Source organism: Dunckerocampus dactyliophorus, chromosome 1, assembly GCF_027744805.1.
Source record: "Dunckerocampus dactyliophorus isolate RoL2022-P2 chromosome 1, RoL_Ddac_1.1, whole genome shotgun sequence".
Taxonomy (NCBI): domain Eukaryota; kingdom Metazoa; phylum Chordata; class Actinopteri; order Syngnathiformes; family Syngnathidae; genus Dunckerocampus; species Dunckerocampus dactyliophorus.
The window spans coordinates 19,382,685-19,402,294 of NC_072819.1; the positions used below are offsets into that span (position 1 = coordinate 19,382,685).

Below are 19,610 nucleotides of genomic sequence, written 5' to 3' on the forward strand. Positions count from 1 at the left end.
ATATATACAGTACATTAAAATAAATGAATAAATAAACTGGTTTACCACTTTTCATGTTGTCATTTTCAACACTAGCTTGTGTCCCCCTCTGCTGGCCAGAAATGACATAACAGCATCTTTATGTTGTTTTTGTTGTTGTTAGTTTTGTTTTTTTGTGGGTTACACAATTATTACGTTTTACTGCAGAGGAAATGTGCCTGTGCTTTTATGACCGAGTTTATGGAGCCTTTAAGAGATATATATATATTAACACACTGACCAAGAGAAAATCATTGAACAAGGCTGAATGGTGCTTAAGTCAGACAGACACATACAGTAGACAGATTGATAGATAGTAACAGTGCAATAAAAAGTAGGCCTATTTTATTTGTTAGTGTCACTAGAGGGGCGTGGTTTATTGGTGTAGGGGCGTGTCTTTTTGCTCCTCCAACCTTTGCTACTATACTCTTACCTGTCAGGTAGAAACAGTTTATGTGAGTACCAGAGTGGACATTTGCACCATGGATTCTCCACCGAGGGAATATGCGGTCAGACCAGGCTTTCAGAGAGTGGAAGTCCAGAAGACAACCTGGGAAGTCCCTCATAGATACACTGCACTGCGGTCTGTTGGCTCAGGTGCCTATGGGACAGTTTGGTGAGTGACTGGGATGCGGGATAACACCATACATACCATAATATGATTTATATTCTGTATGTTGATCTTTATCAAATATATTGCATATTAATACATGTACAGTATAGAAATGTTATGGAGACAATAATTTAAAAATATTTATATTTAATATTTATATATTTATATTTACGTATGTTTTTAAGGACTGGTATGCCCACACGTGCCATTAAGCCAGCCCGTGTTTGCAAAAGGCCCAAAGGTCCCTAATTTAAAAGCTCTTTAAACCAAGTTGTTTTCAGTGCTGAGCCTATCTATATGCTCAAAGTGTGCATTCCACTCCATGCACCCACAGCTATCTGCCATCTGCAAACAGAAGCACTATTGTGTGCCTCAGGCAAGTCAGCAAGTCAATGCAGGTCCACTGATATGCAAGAATCTCCTCTGCAAACAAGAGGAGCACTTAAGCCTAGAAGAACACCACATATCTAATGATAAACCACCACCAATGACTGACAAGGTCGAATTGCTCTCTTAGTCATATACACCGGCCGGTCAATACATTAGGTATACTGTACTTGCACAATACAATTTGAGCTCAACAATTTGAGTTGCGTGAATGCTATTAGTTTAAAAATTGGTTTCATATTGTGGTTGTACAGTCATTGCAGTGGCGCAGAACTGTGCAAAACTGTCATCATACTGACAGTTCTTTGTAATGTTTTTCATGTAGCGAAATAACATTTATTTATCTATCTAGAAGTCATCTACGAAGGGAATTTATGTTTAAGGTTTCAAGTTTAAAGCAGCTCTTTTTCTTGATTAACTTCAAGAATTTGATCAAAATATTGTTAAAATGCTGTGGTATCTAATCTCTCCTGTTTGCGAAAAGAGATCATGGAAAATAATGGTGCTCTCTAAGACTAATAGAGCATCCTAAATAATATGTTCGTGACCTAGACTAATTTCTAAAGATTGTACAATAGCCACATATTAAAATGGTAAAATTCATAGTTTCTGTGTATTATTTCTGCATTTATAAATCTGCAAAACATGTTTATTTCACTTTTGTGAAACAAGTATTTCACGGTAACGGAGCACTCTAGATCTAAATAATATTTTCATGACCTAGATTAATTTCTTGTTTACCTCCATTTCTAATATTTTTAAATTGTAAAACTCATAGTTTTTTAAACTAAATTTATTTTTTTAGGCTATTTATTATTGTATTAACTGTGTTCTTGCAATAGTCACTATACACAGAAATAATAATATATATATTTATTGATATAACGTATAAATAGAATGTTTTTAGAGACCCTCTTGTGTCATTTAATGTAATATTGTGTGTGTTAGCTCAGCCATAGACCAGAAGACTAAGGAGAAGGTCGCCATTAAGAAGCTGTATCGTCCTTTCCAATCCCTCATCCACACCAAACGAGCCTACAGAGAACTCAGGCTGCTTCGTTATATACAACATGAAAATGTAAGTCAAAAGCTCACCAGGGAATTTAGAATGAAGGTACGGCACTCAAGGGCTGGATGATAACACATTCATTGATACCTCAGTCTTCTTTGTCCTCGTCTCTTGGTTGCTTTCAACCAAAGTCGATTTTGAGGACAAGTAGACTTTGTGGACCATTCAACAAAAGCACACATAATCTCACCTCAGCCCAGCGCCAAGATGGGAGTGTTGTTTGTTGTTGGAGCCCGCATCCATCCATGCAGTGCTCCTGCTTGTGAAGACAGGCTTTACCGTATACAATATATACTGTAATATAGTTATATAATACATAACTGTTTGTTTTGGGGAGCTAATCCGGGAAAGACACTAAACACCAAGACTGGTTTTATGTGGATATTTGAGAACAAGAAGAGGAACATGCCTTTAGCATGACCCTAATCCACAAATCTATGTGCAGGGAAAATTCAAATCCAGCAGATAGTGCTTCTTTTTTAAGACAGTAGTAGTAGAGTAGTGATGAAGTTACAGAAGCAAATGTGTGTTTTGTTCATGTTCTGGTAAAACAAGCATACTCGGTTTGTTTGGGTTGAAATAAGCTATGAAAATAAATGTTATAAAAGTGAGTAGCTCTCAAAATATTGTTTTGTTTGTGGGGAAACCCACCATTTTGTGCTTCTAATCTCCATAATTAGGCTGTTTATTGCTGGAATACCCTCATTTGCCCTACATCGGTAGAGCTTGACGTAGTAGTCAGAGACTACTTATATTCAGTGAATCAACTTGATATTTACACCCTTACTCACACATCACAAACCATCAGGGGCTTATCAACCTAAATACCTCACTCCCAGTGCAACCAAAAAAAGAGGTAAGGCTGTTGCGGCAACTTCATTTTATATCCCAACAGTAAATTTTAATGCAACAGCTGCTAACTGAGAATTTTGGCAAGTTGTTGTTTTTGAAGCCATGCTGTTTTTATTCAGTGTGCACTCTTCTGATGTGCATCAACAGTGACCAGGTTCCGGTTTTGTCTATCTTGCTTTCTGTCTTTCTTTGTCACTAAACAAATGAAAGGTGCTATTGTTGCACACCTACCATTTTTATTTCTTTATCTGAGTCAGTGTTGCCAACTTGGTGACTTTTTTGCTAAATCTGGCGATATTCCAAACCCTATTGGCGGCATATTTTCTCAAAAGCGACTAGCGACAAATTTAGCGACTTTTTCTGGCGTCGTTGGAGAGTTTTCTGGTATTTGGGGACTTAAAAGTGAAAGCACATATTGTTCTACAGTTTCTATTCTCACTGAGCAGCAGCGGGTGCTGCCTCGCTACGTTGCGAACATAGCTCACTCACTCAATCGCGCTTTTCAAAAATGTATTAATTAGTAAATGATCACTGTTTCATGGTTGACGATGGCCTGTTATTAGTCCCAAAATATTGAAAGACAGTTCATAAGCATCACTAGACATCAGTAATGACACAAAACATTGATGAGACATGACATTATTACATTAGATTTCTTTCACACTGCATTGAGTGTCCAGTGTCCGACATGGTAGAGTGAAAAAAAAGTTCTCCCATTTCGTGTGGAAGTGGTAATTTTTGGCTTTTTACTTTGTCCTTCCTCACCACTCCATTTGAAACCCTTTCTTAATATTAGAATAAAGAAATTGAAGACTAACTAGTTGGCTCGCTAGAATGCTATGCTTAAAGCCGTGGCCATCTCTTGTGTCCCTGAGTTATCCCGTAGCCTGTGCATCATATGGTGTCAACAAAGAACAATAGGAGCACAAAGGTAACTATAGGTGTGTTATTTCATGTCTACGGGTTTCTAATAACGGTAAAAAAAAAAAACGGCATGTAGTTGAAAGCATTATGGTTAACGACTAGCATGAAGTTTGCCAAGAAACAGCACATTTGTATGTGTTATGTGTATATCAGGGGTCTTCTAAGGATGAGTAGTTTGACTTTATTGTATGTGTAATGTTAAAAATGTTACTTAAAGCATTGCCTGTATTGAGTATGGAACAATTGGAATGGGAAAATATGTTTTGAAACAACTTGGAAGTCAACCAGTGTTAGTGTTAGTGCATGAAGAGAAGTATCTAACCGAGATGTCTCTGCTCCTCCAAAGGTTATATGTCTCCTTGACGTCTTCACACCTGATTCCTCCGTGGAGAAATTCCAAACGTTGTGAGTCCGCAACCACATTCTTCTGTTAGTTGTCACAGCTTGTCGAGAACTTTTCAAAATGTAGATGCATATGTGTGTAGGGAGGTTCATGATGTTATCAGCAAGCTTATTCATCATTTCTTTTAGTTGGATTGTTCCCCACCTATTTCCCCCTTTCTTTTCCACATGCATCCAGTTATATGGTGATGCCCTTTGTAGCACAGGATTTGGGCCACATCATGAAGAGGCGGAGATTAACCGACCGCATCATCACATACCTGTTCTACCAGCTTCTTAGAGGACTGAAAGTAAGTGCTTTTCTTATGGTATTTACATGTACCCGCAACGTCATATTACTGAGAAAGTCTCTTTTAACATGTGTTATGGTAGCATATATATTTTTATTAGCAATAGCCAAATTGTAAAAGTAAAAGTAAAAAATTGTTAAAGTGTAACCGATGCCAACCTGTGAGGCTGCGCAAGTGTACGTTGGTAAACCTCACTCCCTCTGCCCTGAGAGCTGCGCTGAACACGCGATCGACAGCCCGGGCTTTTGGCCGTGTGGTCAGCGCTCTCGTCTCCCATTGCAAAGGTCCTGTGTTCGAGCCCCGGTGCGAGCAGTGTGAAGCAGGGTGGGTTACACTAGGAATTAACTAACAAAATGAAGGAATGGTGACTCCTGTCAACACACACCAACTCATAGTGAAGCCGTAGAATTGTAACTTAACAGCAATAGGACTCACGAATATAACGTAAATGTCAAAAATCCAGTCTAGTTTACCTTTCCAGTAGTCTCCAGCTAGTGGAACTGTGAGGGCCAATAACGGTGTGTGTTTGTGCGAGTTCATTTATTTATTTATTTATTTATTCTTTTTTTTTTATTGGGGTACTCGGGGGTTGGCTCCGTGGGGGTGGGTGATGGGCACAGGCCTCCATGGGTTGTGGGGTCAATGCCTCCCTCGTCCCTGAGCAGGGTGGTCCTGTCGGGGGTCGGGGTGGCTCAAGGCGGGTTCCGCTCCCTGGGGGTGTGGGCTTAGGGCGGGCTCCTTTCTGATTGGCGGGGGCGCCTCTGGGCCCGCTGGTGTGTGGCCGTGCCCGTCTGCCCTTGTAGGGTGTGGTCTCTCGCTTGGGGGGCCAGTCTTGGTTCTGCCCGCCGCGTGTGTCCAGTGGCTCTTTGGTGGTGGGGCGTGGCCTGGCTGTGTGGCGTGGGGCTTGCTGGGTGGTGGGAGGCAGTCCCTCTCCTTTCATACATCCTCAGTGACAATTATACGTTCACACATTCGTGCACATTTATGCACGTATACTGTATATATCTGGCAGCTCCTAATTTGCATATCAACAAAACATCAAATTAAGTCAAATAAAATCTATATAACAAAGGGAAGAGTATCTTACACTTTTCTCTGGCAGAGAAAATGTGTTTAACATGCAAGGGCATTGAGAGCAACAATTCTATCAGCCCTAATGGCTGGACAGGACAAAAAATATATATATATATTTCCAGAATTCTCTGTTATCTTAAACTGGTTTCAATATAATGTCCTTTAATTTGTGCTTCCCCTCTTTACAGTTCATCCATTCTGCAGGAATTATCCATCGGGTTTGTACTTTTTATAATAATACACCATTTATTCTCATACACTTTTGCCAGTTTATCTGATTTAAGCTTACCTTAGCTTAGTTTACATGAGTAGAGTGACTTCTTGAACAACAACATTCGAATAAGTGATGTTTGGTGTATCTCAGTCCAGTGCTTTTGAAATGTATTTGATCAGGATAGAGTTTGTACTTTAGTTTACTTAATTTTTTCCCCTATAAATTCCCTATTTTTTCCCTAACTCCAACTTAGCAAATAAATTTGCTTAGGTTCTTTACAATGTTCTCATGTTTTTACTCCAAGTTGTGTCAAGTCTTTCAATACTTTTTATTTTTAGGACCTGAAACCCGGTAACCTCGCTGTAAATGAGAACTGTGAACTAAAGGTACATTTGTGTAAAATGAATTCAAAATGAACAGGCAATTATTTAAATTGCAATGTTTTTTGCTGGGTTTTAACAAGCTCTTGATGTTTAATTATGTATTTGTCAGATACTAGACTTTGGTCTAGCTAGGCAGACAGAGAGTGAGATGACTGGCTACGTGGTGACCCGCTGGTATCGAGCTCCGGAGGTCATATTCAACTGGATGCACTACAGTCAGACAGGTACGACAATGTCGACAATATTTTACAAGCGGGCCATTTTTGATTATTTTAGTGACAGCAAAGTTTGTCTCTGTGAGTCACAGTGGATGTCTGGTCTGCCGCCTGTATCCTGGCCGAGATGATCACTGGCCAGGTTCTATTTCCTGGACACGACAGTATCCTCAAATATGGCACCACAGACTCATGTTGTCTTTTAAAGTACATACAATCTTTACGGTGAATTACAGTGGAACCTTCCACATCGCTGTTCTTTTTCGGTGATGTCACTGCAGCAGGGTACCAGTGATGGCAAAGAGGAAAATTGTAATGATAACCATAGAACAGGCAATAGAACTTACTGCGAAGTACAGTAGGAAAAGGATGTGGCTGCTGCGTGAAATATGACAAATACAATAAATTACATATCAATTGCATTCATAAATTCATTTTATGCTAATGTTAATCACATGTAGTTGAAAGCATAATAGCTAAAGGCCAAAAGTAGGGCGCAAGTGCATATTTTTGCTGAGTAGTTTTACTTCACTTTAGTTTTATTTAGTTTATTACACTCCTATTTAGCCTCTCTTTATACTTATACAACTTATATGACAGTTATGCATGTAAAAAGGCAACGTCAAAAATAACCTGTACACTTTGGAGCCTTCCTTAACCATGCTGTCCAGGTATTGATCAACTAAAAAAGATCCTCCATTTGACTGGAACACCAGACACCTCCTTGGTGCAGAAGATGCAGAGTGAAGACGTATGTTTTTATTCATATCTGGCACATACTGTATTAGTGCACACTGTCTACAGCTTTAGATAACGATATGTAAGAACATGTTCTCCAGGCACAATCATATGTCCTTGGTCTCCCGCCACAAAAGAAGAAGAACTTCAAGGAGGTGTTCGAGTGTATGGAGGACAATGGTGGGTTGAAATAATTTTATATATTTAACAGTACATATAAATTTGTCATTTTTAATGTGTTTTAATATGCGTAACGTATTTTAATGTTGTTGTTCTGCTTGTCCTGGAAAATGCTTCTAACTGGCTCTAAGTGGCCTTTAAGCTTGCAATTGCGCCCCCTGTTGCTTCGGCACACGCTTGATAGCCTGCAGTTGATTTTTTTATGTGGATAAATGTTTATTTTCTTTATTTAGTATTAAATTATTAATAGATAAATACAGCTCCAACACTCCTATCTACTATAGTGGGTCTACAGAAGCAAATAACTGCCGTGAAAAAAAATAACATTAGCGTTAACAGCTGCGACTGTAGGCAAATGCTTGATGTTGTTCTCTTTTATCAACTTCAGAATATAGAGGAGCTGCCTTTGAAGTGTTATAAGTTGTCTTTATCTACGTCTGCATGCGCTTTGTTAATAGTGCTGCTCAGCTGTTGGTGTGAAACTTCTATACTTGTCGTACTCTTTAAAATGAACTCATCAGCGCTATAATGCTGGCTGATAATAAATGTCCAATGTGGTCAAAGAGAGCTACGTTTTCCTTTTACACTTTATTATGGGAGCATCTCAAAGACAAAATGAGTTGGTGATTTTAAAGATTTTTTGCATTTTGTGTGCCTGCAGCTGTGTCACTATTGGAGGGCATGTTGCTGCTGGATCCAGACACAAGGCTGACGGCCAAGCAAGGACTGTCGCACCCCTTCTTGGCTGAATATCACGACACGGAGAGCGAACCAGACTCTCAGCCTTATGACGACTCCTTCGAGAGCCTGGAGCTCGCTATCGGGGAATGGAAGAGTAAGTGCGACTGTTGAATATAATGTATTATCTGATTCAGTCACTACTTATAGTACTTCTATCTCTTAAGAAGGATTATGTTAATTCTTTTTTCTTAATTTTATCAGGTCTCATCCACATGGAGATCATGACATTTGACCCTGATGATCCCAGTAAGACAGCCATATAGGGTGATGCGTCGGCACAACAAATAAATTAACTTCACTGTGAAGGTGAAGTAAAAAACACAGAGGTATCACTCCATACATTCTTTATATGTGGGAGCCTCTTCCAAAGGTACTTCTACCTGTAACCACATTTCTTATCAATGTAGAAGAAGTTGTAAACACAGAAGGTCAAAGTAGTTAAGACATACGTTTCCACTTCAGGTTGGAAGTTTCGGTGCATTGCAAATGATGATTGTTTTGCTGTAACATAATCTGACCAACTCTCAGAATTTTCTTCTGAGATAATAGCGTATAGTTACACTGCATATCAATATATTGCTTTTTTAACACAAGAAGACACCACCACTACCCCTCCACCACAAATAAGCTCAACATCAACAAACATATAAACATAAAACATTATAAGAAATTGTTTGTCTGTGTTCCTATGTATATCCTTATATGAGCCATTATGTCACCATGTTGTTGTATTAAATTCCTTTAAAGCCTACTGGTAATCATTGTTTTCACATTAAATTACATGTTTACGTGATAAGAATGATCTGATGCTCTGATCAGGGTTCTATGCTGCCGATTCGGATACCGATCATCCATGAGTGAGATCTGCTGATACCAATACCGATCACATGTAACTGTACATTTTTCAGTTTATTTCTGATGAGTGCTATTGGCCAGGCAGTCATTAGACAATTCCAATAGTCCCTGGCCAATAGGTACTGTTCATTAAACAACAACGCACAAATAGTGGTTGGAGGACAAGACATATCGTATAATGACACCAATAGACACTTGAGAAAGTTAGTACGTACCCGATGGACATAATATCCACTTCCCCATGGGAGAAAAACAAGATCCAAACTAACCGCATTGCTTGTTTGTTTGAAAAATAATATGTCACTGTGGTAAAAAGTCAGAGAAAATAGGTGAATAATTGTAGCTAGCTAGCTGGGGACAGATAGGCAAAGCGTGATAGGCAAAGATGCAACAATAGTCGAACACCAATGTTTGACAAGGGAATGTCCAAACACACGAACAAACCCATCCATCCTTTTCCTATGCCGCTTATCCTCATTAGGGTAGCGGGGGTATGCTGGAGCCTATCCCAGCTGACTTTGGGCAAGAGTATATAGACAAATAGTCGTTCACGCTCACATTCATACCTATGGACAATTTAGAGTCCCCATTTAACCTAAAATGCATGTTTTTGGAATATGGGAGGAAACCGGAGTGCCCATGGGGAGAACATGCAAACTGTCCAAGCGGAGATTTGAACCCAGGTCATGGGTTCATGATTGGCACATGAATGTGACATGCTAACCATCGGCCACCGTGCGGCCCTCAAACTGAAACCATTGTTTATTCTCACAGCAATACGGAACAAAGTGCATTCCTTGTCGGCTCAGTACGTGTGTTGTCAACCCTACGTGACACAGCACACGTTTGTGTTGTCATGACATGAATTGTCATGTCGCTGCAGCACGGCCATTGGTTTTTGTGTTTTTGTACGGAACTCGACCAATACTAATCGTGGCCGATCTCTTGGCATACGTTTAGGGTGATGCCTGCTAGAGCGTGGCGTCACGCGGAACCAAATGATGCCGCGACTGCTTCACAAATGTGGGAAGTGGTGGTGACAATGCATATCCATGCGAGAACAATGTGCATCATGTGTACTATGTTGTACACTACATGTAAACAGTGCCAATCATTGCGCGCCTTATGCATAACTTAAACAGAAGGCAAACACTACATAAACTAGTTTTAACGCATTTCAGGCATAAGTCTCGTTTACACTTGCACACACTTTGTCCCCGCAGTGGTATGCAATTTTGCGTGCTAATGGCGTGCCAATGATTAAATCTTTAGATGTGAAATATGTGTAAACTGTGCGGTGCTGCGTGCCACATTTTGAAATGTTCAAACTTCGTGACAGGCGTAATTTCCATGAACTAGTCGTGAATGCAACGTGGCGGCTATGCGGACAACAGTGTACAATAAGGGTGTACCGATCCACATTTTTTGGCATGGATTTTTTTAAAATTTCACAGATTATTCAAAAATAATTAATTACAGATCACACACAGTACACATATAGCTGAATAATAAACAATAAATATAGCAACTTCTGATCATTCCATGTCAATTTTAGACTTAAAATAATGTACCGATTTAAGCCACACCCATTTCTGGTCAAACCACTCCCTCTTCAGGTTTATGCCCCATCTACTCCGAGTACAGATACGATACAGATCATTTAGATGGGTGAACAGATACAGATAGTGGTCAATCCCCGGGTCATTTGGTACCGGGCCGCACAGAAAGAAAAAATAATTTCCATTATTTCATTTTTATGTTTTATTTTGAAAAGTGGCCGGATTCTCTCTGTTACATCCGTCTCACTTGACGCATGTCCATTGTGCGTGTGCTAACTTTATCTCATGCCGCACAGATAGACTACTACTGTATTTTTACCATTTTTCTTTCACCTCATATTTGGTGTCAAATGCTGATACTATGTGGGAATGCATAAAGGTAAGTTTTGATGACTTATTGAGTGCTAATGTGCACATTTGTCTCAAGTTAATTCATGCTAGCGCACTGCCTTTTACCACACACGTCAAACAGCGATGTAATCATCTCTCTGGAAAAACTTGGCTGGAACTTGAACTGGTGGATGGTGGGTCGGCATTCATTGTGTGCTTTTAATTTGATGTCATTCATGTCTTAGTTTTACACAATACATAATAAATAAGATAAATTAGGTCGCTATAATGTAATTTAATTTAATAGTTTTATAATGTAATGTAATAATATAATAACAAAAGCCCCCCTTGTGGGAACACAAGCCGGTCCGTGGGTCAAAAAAGGTTGGGGACCACTGAACTAGATGATTGCAGTGTCTGAAAACATTGCGTGGTAATGCCCAAGCCTAATGAGGTGGGGGAAAGATAAAAATGAGCAAAAAAAGGAATAATAAAAAGGAATACAAGCAAGCCAGATGAGGTGGGGGAAAAACAAAAATGAGTGGAAAAAAGGAATAATAAAAAGAAAAAAAGGAATAAAAGGTATACAAATTATATGTGATGTATAGGCCTGTCTCGATAATCGATAAATCGATTAATCGAACAACTAAAAAAACGGGTAAATAATTATGACGCCCTAGATAAATTAACATGCGCATGAATGCATTTGTTTCATCTGTTCGTCTCTCTGTGCCACGAAAGCTGGATGACGAGAGGGTTCACTCTGCATTTGTCTGTGCGCGTTGTTTTTTTCGTGGAATGAACGGAGAGAGTGGACTCGCATCTCATTCAGCCTCTTTGTGGAGACGGGGATACTAGTGAGAGGATACAGAGGGTATAGCAGTGAGCTTTGTGAGGCAGCATACGCTAACATTAAGATGCCGCAGAAGCGATGGTTTTTGAGGCGAATGCCGACAGCCACAATGTGGGAACACTTCGGTTTTAAACAGAATGAACACGGTGAACGCATGAACACAGACGACCGACATGGAGAGTTTTCTGAACTGGAAAAAAAAATACCAATGTAGTTGCCTTGGACAGCGGAGCCTTCGTCCTGACAGTAACGCTAACTGAAGCGTTTGGTCGGCAAATATAAACAAAACATTGCAATGGCTCATTGAAGTACACCTCTCATGATAATTATTTAAAAAATGGTAGAATTTTTTTTTTTTCAATAAAATCGATGATCGACGATAATTTGTAGAACAATTATCGACCAGCAAAATTTGTTATCGTTACAGGCCTAGTGATGTATAACGGGATGTACTGAAATGCTGGGGGTTTTTAGCGTTGTTCTCGCTTGTTTTAAGTGTAGGTTTTCTCTGAGATCATATTTCTCCTCTCTTGTAAAAAAGTATTGTATGACATTTTGGGGTAGTAGGTTATTGTTTGCTTTATGCATAATTTTAGCTGTTTAAAAATGTACAAAATCAGCAAATTTTAATATTTGTGATTTTAGAAATAAAAGGTTTGTGTATGTTCTCTATACGCAGCGTTATGGATTATCCTAACTGATTTTGCAGGACATTTAGCGAGTGAAGATTGCTTTTATAGTTATTACTGAAGATTGGTTGAAAAATGCTGAAGCAATTGAATAAGTAAGATCAAAGGAACTTACAGTAATTAAGATCAAAGGAAATTCCTTAAGAGTTAATTAGTTTCTAGAAAAGTGAACATTTTTGAAAAAAATTTAATTTTCTTAAATGTGGAAAATAGGTAGCCTTAATGTTTGGATTTTGATGAATGATTTGATATTGGAATTGTTAGAATTGGTTGAAAAATGTTGAAGTAGTTGAGTAATTGAGATCAAAGGAAATTACAGTAATTACAATCAAAGAAAATGTGGGAATGTCAGGAAAAAGTGGCATTTTTGGAATGGTAGTGGGAAGCCCTGGATGTGTGGAATGTTTTCATGGTAGAATGGTTTGAATCGGTTGAGAAATGTGCGAATGGTGGAATTCTGTGGAATGTTTGGATTTTTGGAAAATCTGGGAATTTTTAAAAAAAAACCTGAAATGGTCGCAGACTATTCCCAAACAAGCTGAACGATTTGATGCTTGAATGGTGTGAATTGGTTGAAAAATGAAGGAGCAGTTAGCGGACAAAAAATGGCGAAATAAATGTAAAAATCATAGAGAAACTTAGATGTGTTAATCGAGGAAAAGGCTTCTTGAGACGTCATCTGTACTTCTGTGAAGAAGGTGTCGGACGTTTCGCTCCTCATCCGAAGAGCTTCGTCAGCGAACTAATAAGTGCTGATAGCCTAGGCCTTAAATACAGTAAGAGTAGGCGGAATTGGTGTGCCAACACCCTCCTCCTATTGGTTCCTTACACTAAGCCTGGGCGGAGTAGTGGTATAATTCTATCCTGCTATTAACACCTCCGATAAAAGGGAAGTGTCGCTCCCTGAATTGGGTATGAACGACTGGCTCGTTAGCATCTATTGTTCTGGCTTGGCCCTGCCTTCACCTCATTTGCATGACTAAGAGCTGTGGGTTTTGGTCTCAGTAACCTGCTGAACACAGGGTCCAAATTAAACCTCAAACCACCATTCCGATTCAATGATGGGTTCTGTTGTTTGACAAAAATAGCTATTTTTATTTTTTTTTATTTTTTTCTTACTGTATTTAAGGCCTAGGCTACCAGCACTTATTAGTTCGCTGACGAAGCTCTTCGGATGAGGAGCGAAACATCCGACACCTTCTTCACAGAAGTACAGATGACGTCTCAACAAGCCTTTTCCTCGATAGACAACTCCTGTACGACTGAGAGCCTACACAGACTTATATGTGTTACAGTAATTTAAGACAACAAAAAAGGAGGAGCCACTTGGGAGCCGAAAGAGCCGGCCCTGTTTTTAGTGAGCCGATCCAAAAGAACGGACTGCATAAAATGAGGCGAAATTCCATCACTAAAAGATATACAGCAACTTGGCCCGATCTTGTGGCAAAAGCTGATATTATCCGATCTTCAAAATCGTGTTCGGCTGCCGATCCGCTGTAGATCGGATAATATCGGCCTCCGCTACGAGATCGGGCCGATCGGTTGCCATATCGTAACTCTGAGCCACACTCCAACATGGTAGGTGCGGTAATGCACCTCATACCCTTTAACTCACAGGAAGATGATGCTTAGTGGTTTTCATATATTTGTTGTTACAACTCTACGCCAGTTGAGACATTCATGCCAACTTGTAGCCGGTGAGTTTGTCGTCAATATGTGCTATTGATGCTGTAATCTTAACTATTGAATAACTTTTTGACTCACAGGAAGCTGATGCTTACTGGGTTTTTTTTATATGAATATATTGTTACAGCTCTATGCCAGTTGAGACATTTATGCCAACTTCTTTGATTTTCAGTGTGCAGCACTGTGTGGAAAAGGTTTGGACACCCCTGATGTAAGATAATAATCATGCCTGTTTGTACTGTCCCCATTTGGTACTGTACACTCCAACAGTGATGAGATGGTGATCACGAGGCAGGTTTTGAGACACTGGCAAGAAAATACACGCATGCTGAAGCTGCTACTCAACAGACAGCCTGTACCGGGGACCAAAGAACAGGAAGTTCTTCGGGATCTCGTCCTCCCTGTACAAAGTCTGGAGGAGCTTGATATGGTGGAAGGAAAACTACAAAAGAGGGCAACCTTCCAATACAATATACAATACAATAAGTGTGTTTACAACTTACAGTAACTCTCATATCGTTGGTTATTATTACCTTTTAACATTTGCATTCTATTGTAGGTGCAGCACCTATCTATACAACTGGGGGGGGGGGGGCCGACACCGCTACTACCTACTACATGCGACGATGTGTTTGCTATGCAATTTTTTAATAATCTTATGCTGAGACGGTTTCAACTTTTACCTCATTGTCTATTTTAGGAGTTGTTTGCTATGCACGTGTTTATTTATCGTATGCTGAAATGCTTACTTCACTGTCTTAACCCTTTTAAGCGCCAAAGTCGCAAAATTGCAACAAGCAACATTGCTGAATTTAACAAGTCATAAAGACAAATATGATGCCTCATGCAGTTACTATTTTACACCAGGCGATGGTGAACATCTGTAACTTCAATCTGAGCAACATTTGTGGGAGACTGGGAGAAGGCCCCGGGGAAGACCTCGGACACGCTGGAGGGATTACGCCTCACAGCTGGCCAGCTGGCGACTAATTGCTCTATTAATTTATTTATATATCTATATATAAATCGGGTGGGTGGCTGTTCATCTCAAGCTCGGGTCCTCTACCAGAGGCCTGGGAGCTTGAGGGTCCTGAGCAGCATCTTAGCTGTTCCTAGAACTGCGCTCTTCTGGACGGAGATGTCTGATGTTTCTCCAGGTAACTGCTGGAACCACTTCTCCAGTGTGGGGGACACGGCCCCCAGTGCTCCTATGACCACAGGCACCATAAATATAGATAAAATAATAGGGCAATTAGTCTCCGTCGGTTCGACGGTTGAGCCGCCAGTCAAAACTCCGTCGGCCCGACCACGATAACAGTCGTCAGGCCGACCTTGTTCCATTCGGCGGGCTGACGTTGGCCATGTGTTTGTGGGGATTGTTAATAAAATTGATATACTATAGCCTAAATCATCATCATTACTGATTTGTCATGAATTAAACTAATCACCCAGAGAAACATATTGTGTGGGAGTCCCACACAATGTACACTCTGAGTCTTGTCCACTGTCCTGTTGATTTACAACAACCGATGTTATAAATCTACAACATTTTTATGACACAGACCTGTCTTTGTTTTGGGGGAACTTGAAAAATGATAAATCTGGTCTTTTGAGACCATCTATTAGGCAATTTAATGGCTCAGCAGTGTGCCGAGGGGATGTTTACAATGCAGTGTATCTGGCTTCTGCTCACCATTATGGCGGCCAAACCTGCGCAGGGCATACTATGGAAATGGATGTCGAGTAGCCAGGCCTGTTTATGCCTAATTGTTTAAGTCTATTGTCCTTGGTTATGTGTTTGGCCACAAGGGGGTAGCATTAGCTCAATATATTGTGGCAATCTTGCCTCAGCAAAAAGACGCTCAGAAGCGCTTCAGCAACTTGATAGGCAGTTGCTCTTTATTTGGCCAGGAAATAGTCCGGACAGAATTTGCAATGAGCTTGGCACACTATAGGAATGGATGGGGGTTACTACAAATAACACCATGGCCATGGTGTGAGAAAAGATCAAAGAAATAAGCACCACGCAACAAACTTAACATCAGCAGGTAAGCAGACGCACTCGCAACTACCAACACTATATGGAATCACAAACGACAATTTACGTAACATTAACCCTCTGGAGTCCTTTTAATTTCACACCCTTTTGGGTCCCTAGAGGACAAAACATTCTATTCCAAAAAAATGCTATAAAAGATATATTTTTGTACTTTTTTTTGCTTAGATTTCTCAATCAACTTGAGTTCTCATAAAACATACCAAACGTAAATATTTTTATTATTTTAAACATGTAATATTTACAACTATTTTCAAAGCAGTCCTGCAAAGAATGCTGCCAGCAAGAAGTACTCACAGCAAAGGATGCTGGGAAGCAGGAGTGCTCCCAACAATGCTACAATATACTGTAGAATCCTAATCATGTCAACTGGATTCATGTATTGCACAATTATAGACAAATTCCAAAACACTGGATTCATCTGAATTTTAAAATATATCTACATTAAAATCTTGACTCCAACTTGCATTACCTGCAGTTTGTGCGACTTTAACCTTTTTGTTTTTATTTTTACTACACAAAAAAGACAACAAAAAACAACCCACCACGCCTAACAAATTGTGTCATCAAATGTGCATGATTATCTTGTAAAAATGGCAGAATCTTTGATGCAGACCTTTTACTTGATCTCATTAGACTATGCAAGTGTATGTAATGTCTTGGCCTTGAAAAAAAGACATCTCATTTTATTTTACAAATGGGTGTGGCCCCTCATTCCTTGGTTGCAAACAACCTTTGGTGACAAAGTCTTTTGCATGGCTGCAGTGTGTTTTTCCACATTTGCTAGCAAATACTACCTGTACTGTAGGGATTTGACTCGCTTATGTAACACGGCCTCTTTTGCAATGTGTATATACTGTATCTTGCATCTTACACTTTATATTTTGTCACGCTCTGTGCCTGAGAAACTCCCAGTTAAAATACACTTTTCACCGCAAATGACTCAGTCGCTGAAGTGCTGAGTGATGGAGATTTAAGTGAGGATTTCATCTGTCAAGTCTGGATGCCAAATATTAATCTCTTAGAATCTTTTAAACCCACCTTTGTTGTGAATGACATACCATACAATAATCTGACTTGACGGTCAAGATGACACTAGATGATGAGTCACTTTTAAAGCAATCTAATCAGATACAATATCTCACAAAAGTGAGCACACCCCTCACATTTTAGCAAGCATTTTTATTACAGTATATCTTCTCAAGGGACAATCCGTTCCGAGAACGTTTATGTTATAGGGTTTTTATGTTATACGTAGCGTAAAATACATGTAAATAGCCTAATCGGTTCCAAGATCTTCCCAAATTCACCCCTTTGGCCTTTCAAAATATTCAAAGTCCACCAAATATGGTTGGAAAATATAAGAAAACGTTAGCATAAACATAGTAGAGTAACATTCCAACATAAAATAAGGTAATAAATAAGATTACTGTAAATGAATAAAACTGAAAAACAAAAACAATCTTACCGTTCACGAGATGTCTTGATCAGGAGCACGCAAGTGGAGGCAGGAGTAGGAGGAGGAGGAGGAGGAGGACTAGCCTGACTCGAAACGTGACTCAAAGAGTCTAAGAGTCAGCTGGTCTCACGGGCAAACGCACACACACTACACGATAATGCTGTGTGCAAAATTTTAATTTGTAACTTAACTTAATTCTTTAAGTTAGTTTAAGTACGACTACGAAGAGGAAGAAAGGTTGAAGGGAGAAGCCTGTCTCTCACACAAACTCATGTAGGCGCTGTATAAGTCAGCCAGTGAGATGAGAGCGTAAGCGGTGCCCTGATAATCAGCCAATGAGAGCATGAAGCGTCAGAAGGCGTCACCAAGTGTACTCTGTTAGTCTGAACCTGCACTGACTTGACGCTTTATGTTATATGGAATTTCTTACGTAATACGATGCAAAAACCTTACATAAATTCTTTACGTTCAGTGGAATTTACGTAAAAGGAGGTTTACGTTATGCGAGGTACTACTGTACTTTAAAGTAGGGAAGTCCCGATCAACATTTTTTGGCTTCCGATCCGATCTTTTTATAGTCTTGATGATCCGATCCGATCCGGTACCAATTGTTTTTGTTTGTTTGTTTGTATTTAAATCGTTACATACGTTTTGTGGAATTGAATATGGTTCTGAAAATAGCTCTTCAAAGCATTACAGATAATGCTTAATGCAACCGAAGCATTGCTGAATGTACATTTTTATTACACAGCATGACCAACAATAGAATGAGGACTTTGATGGATTTGTGGATGAGGATTGATCAAAAATAACGTGAGTACATTGTTAAATACTTCTATAAAGTACAACCGAACTCAGTTTTGCTCCCGCTGCCTTTTTAGCGTGCATGCATGCTGGAGTATTCTAGCGTCACTGGGAGCACTTCCTGTTCCCCAGCGTGCTGTGCGGTACTGTTTTGTGCAAATGCTCTTAAAGTTACATGCTTGAGCTATATAGTTGTTAGTTATTGTTCTGCACAAATAGCGGTAGTGTCTTGTCTGTTTTTGTCTATCTGCTGCGTTGCTGTGTGATGTTTAGTTGTTTAATTGTGCACCATGACTGAGACTGTTGTGTTGAGTGATGACCTTCCTGATTTCAAGTGGGGTTAATAAACTGAATGAGAGTTCTGTTCTTAATCTGCCCAAAGAAATAAAGCACTATCGTTTCCTCACTGACTCCTGAGCGACACGGTATGTATTAGCATGCTACCGCATGTTTGACCATACCTGCGCCCAATAATACGGTGCGCCTTATTTATGTGCTAAATATAGAAATAGCACCTGTAACTGAGACTGCACCATTTAATACGGTGCGCCTAATGGTCGTGAAAATACGATAACACAGGAGTTTCCAAGGTTTTTCGCTGCGGTTTCGACATGTTTAGTAGTGTTTGTGGGATCCCTGTTATGAGCAACCAGCGGCTTGAGCAGCATTCCCTGTGCGAGGTCCCTACACCATGACGCAGCAGTCCGGGCACAGTGAGAGGGAACTACCGCTGTAGCTACGGAACCGAACATACAACGTCCAACGTGGACATGTCTGCATGGTGGTGTTGCGTTTTCTTCTTCTTGCGGGTGGCCGGAGTCGAGTGGCAACCAGCTTTGAGGCGCATTACTGCACCTACCATGTTGGAGTGAGGCTCAGAGTTCCGAGCGTGATACGGCCACTGGAGCGGCCCGATCTCGTGGCGGAAGCCGATATTATCCGATCTTCACAAATACAGCGGATCGGCAGCCGATCCCGATCCTGAAGATAGGATCGGGACGTCCCTAGTTTACAGCTTGTATAGCAGTATAGATTCACTATCCACTGAAAATTAGTCAATACACAGCTGTTATTGTCTATATAGCTGACAACACAAGTGAGTAACAAGGTAATTGTGTTTTTGTGTCTGGGGATGCACGAGTGCTACTGGCACTGGGGTGCTGTGGATCATTAGTGTAAAAATATTCACACTTTTGGCCACAATTTGGACATGTTCACT

The 19,610-nt window shown here is 40.1% G+C and overlaps 1 protein-coding gene across 5 annotated transcripts; it reads left to right on the forward strand.

Moving 5' to 3' along the window:
• Positions 1–464: 464 nt before the first annotated feature.
• On the forward strand, positions 465–8,843 carry zgc:171775 (STKc_p38 domain-containing protein). Of its 5 annotated transcripts, none has more exons than XM_054792123.1 (12): positions 465–634; positions 1,967–2,096; positions 4,210–4,268; positions 4,444–4,555; positions 5,818–5,847; positions 6,182–6,229; positions 6,336–6,450; positions 6,534–6,605; positions 7,113–7,192; positions 7,281–7,359; positions 8,021–8,194; positions 8,302–8,843. In XM_054792123.1, the coding sequence occupies exons 1-12, from the start codon at positions 501–503 to the stop codon at positions 8,361–8,363; spliced, it is 1,095 nt and encodes a 364-aa protein (XP_054648098.1). In that variant the 5' UTR covers positions 465–500; the 3' UTR covers positions 8,364–8,843. The 5 variants fall into 5 exon arrangements, with proteins under 5 accessions (XP_054648098.1, XP_054648106.1, XP_054648115.1 ...); XM_054792131.1 differs by having other exon boundaries at positions 1,972–2,096; XM_054792161.1 differs by having other exon boundaries at positions 613–634; positions 1,972–2,096; positions 4,467–4,555.
• Positions 8,844–19,610: the final 10,767 nt, after the last annotated feature.

Excerpts from the sequence above, each read along its gene's own strand:
- zgc:171775 (XM_054792123.1), top strand. The coding sequence starts at position 501 with ATGGATTCTCCACCGAGGGAATATGCGGTCAGACCAGGCTTTCAGAGA. Across the intron at positions 7,360-8,020 it reads CGAGTGTATGGAGGACAATG|CTGTGTCACTATTGGAGGGC; the intron begins GTGGGTTGAAAT and ends GTGTGCCTGCAG. Across the intron at positions 8,195-8,301 it reads CGCTATCGGGGAATGGAAGA|GTCTCATCCACATGGAGATC; the intron begins GTAAGTGCGACT and ends TAATTTTATCAG.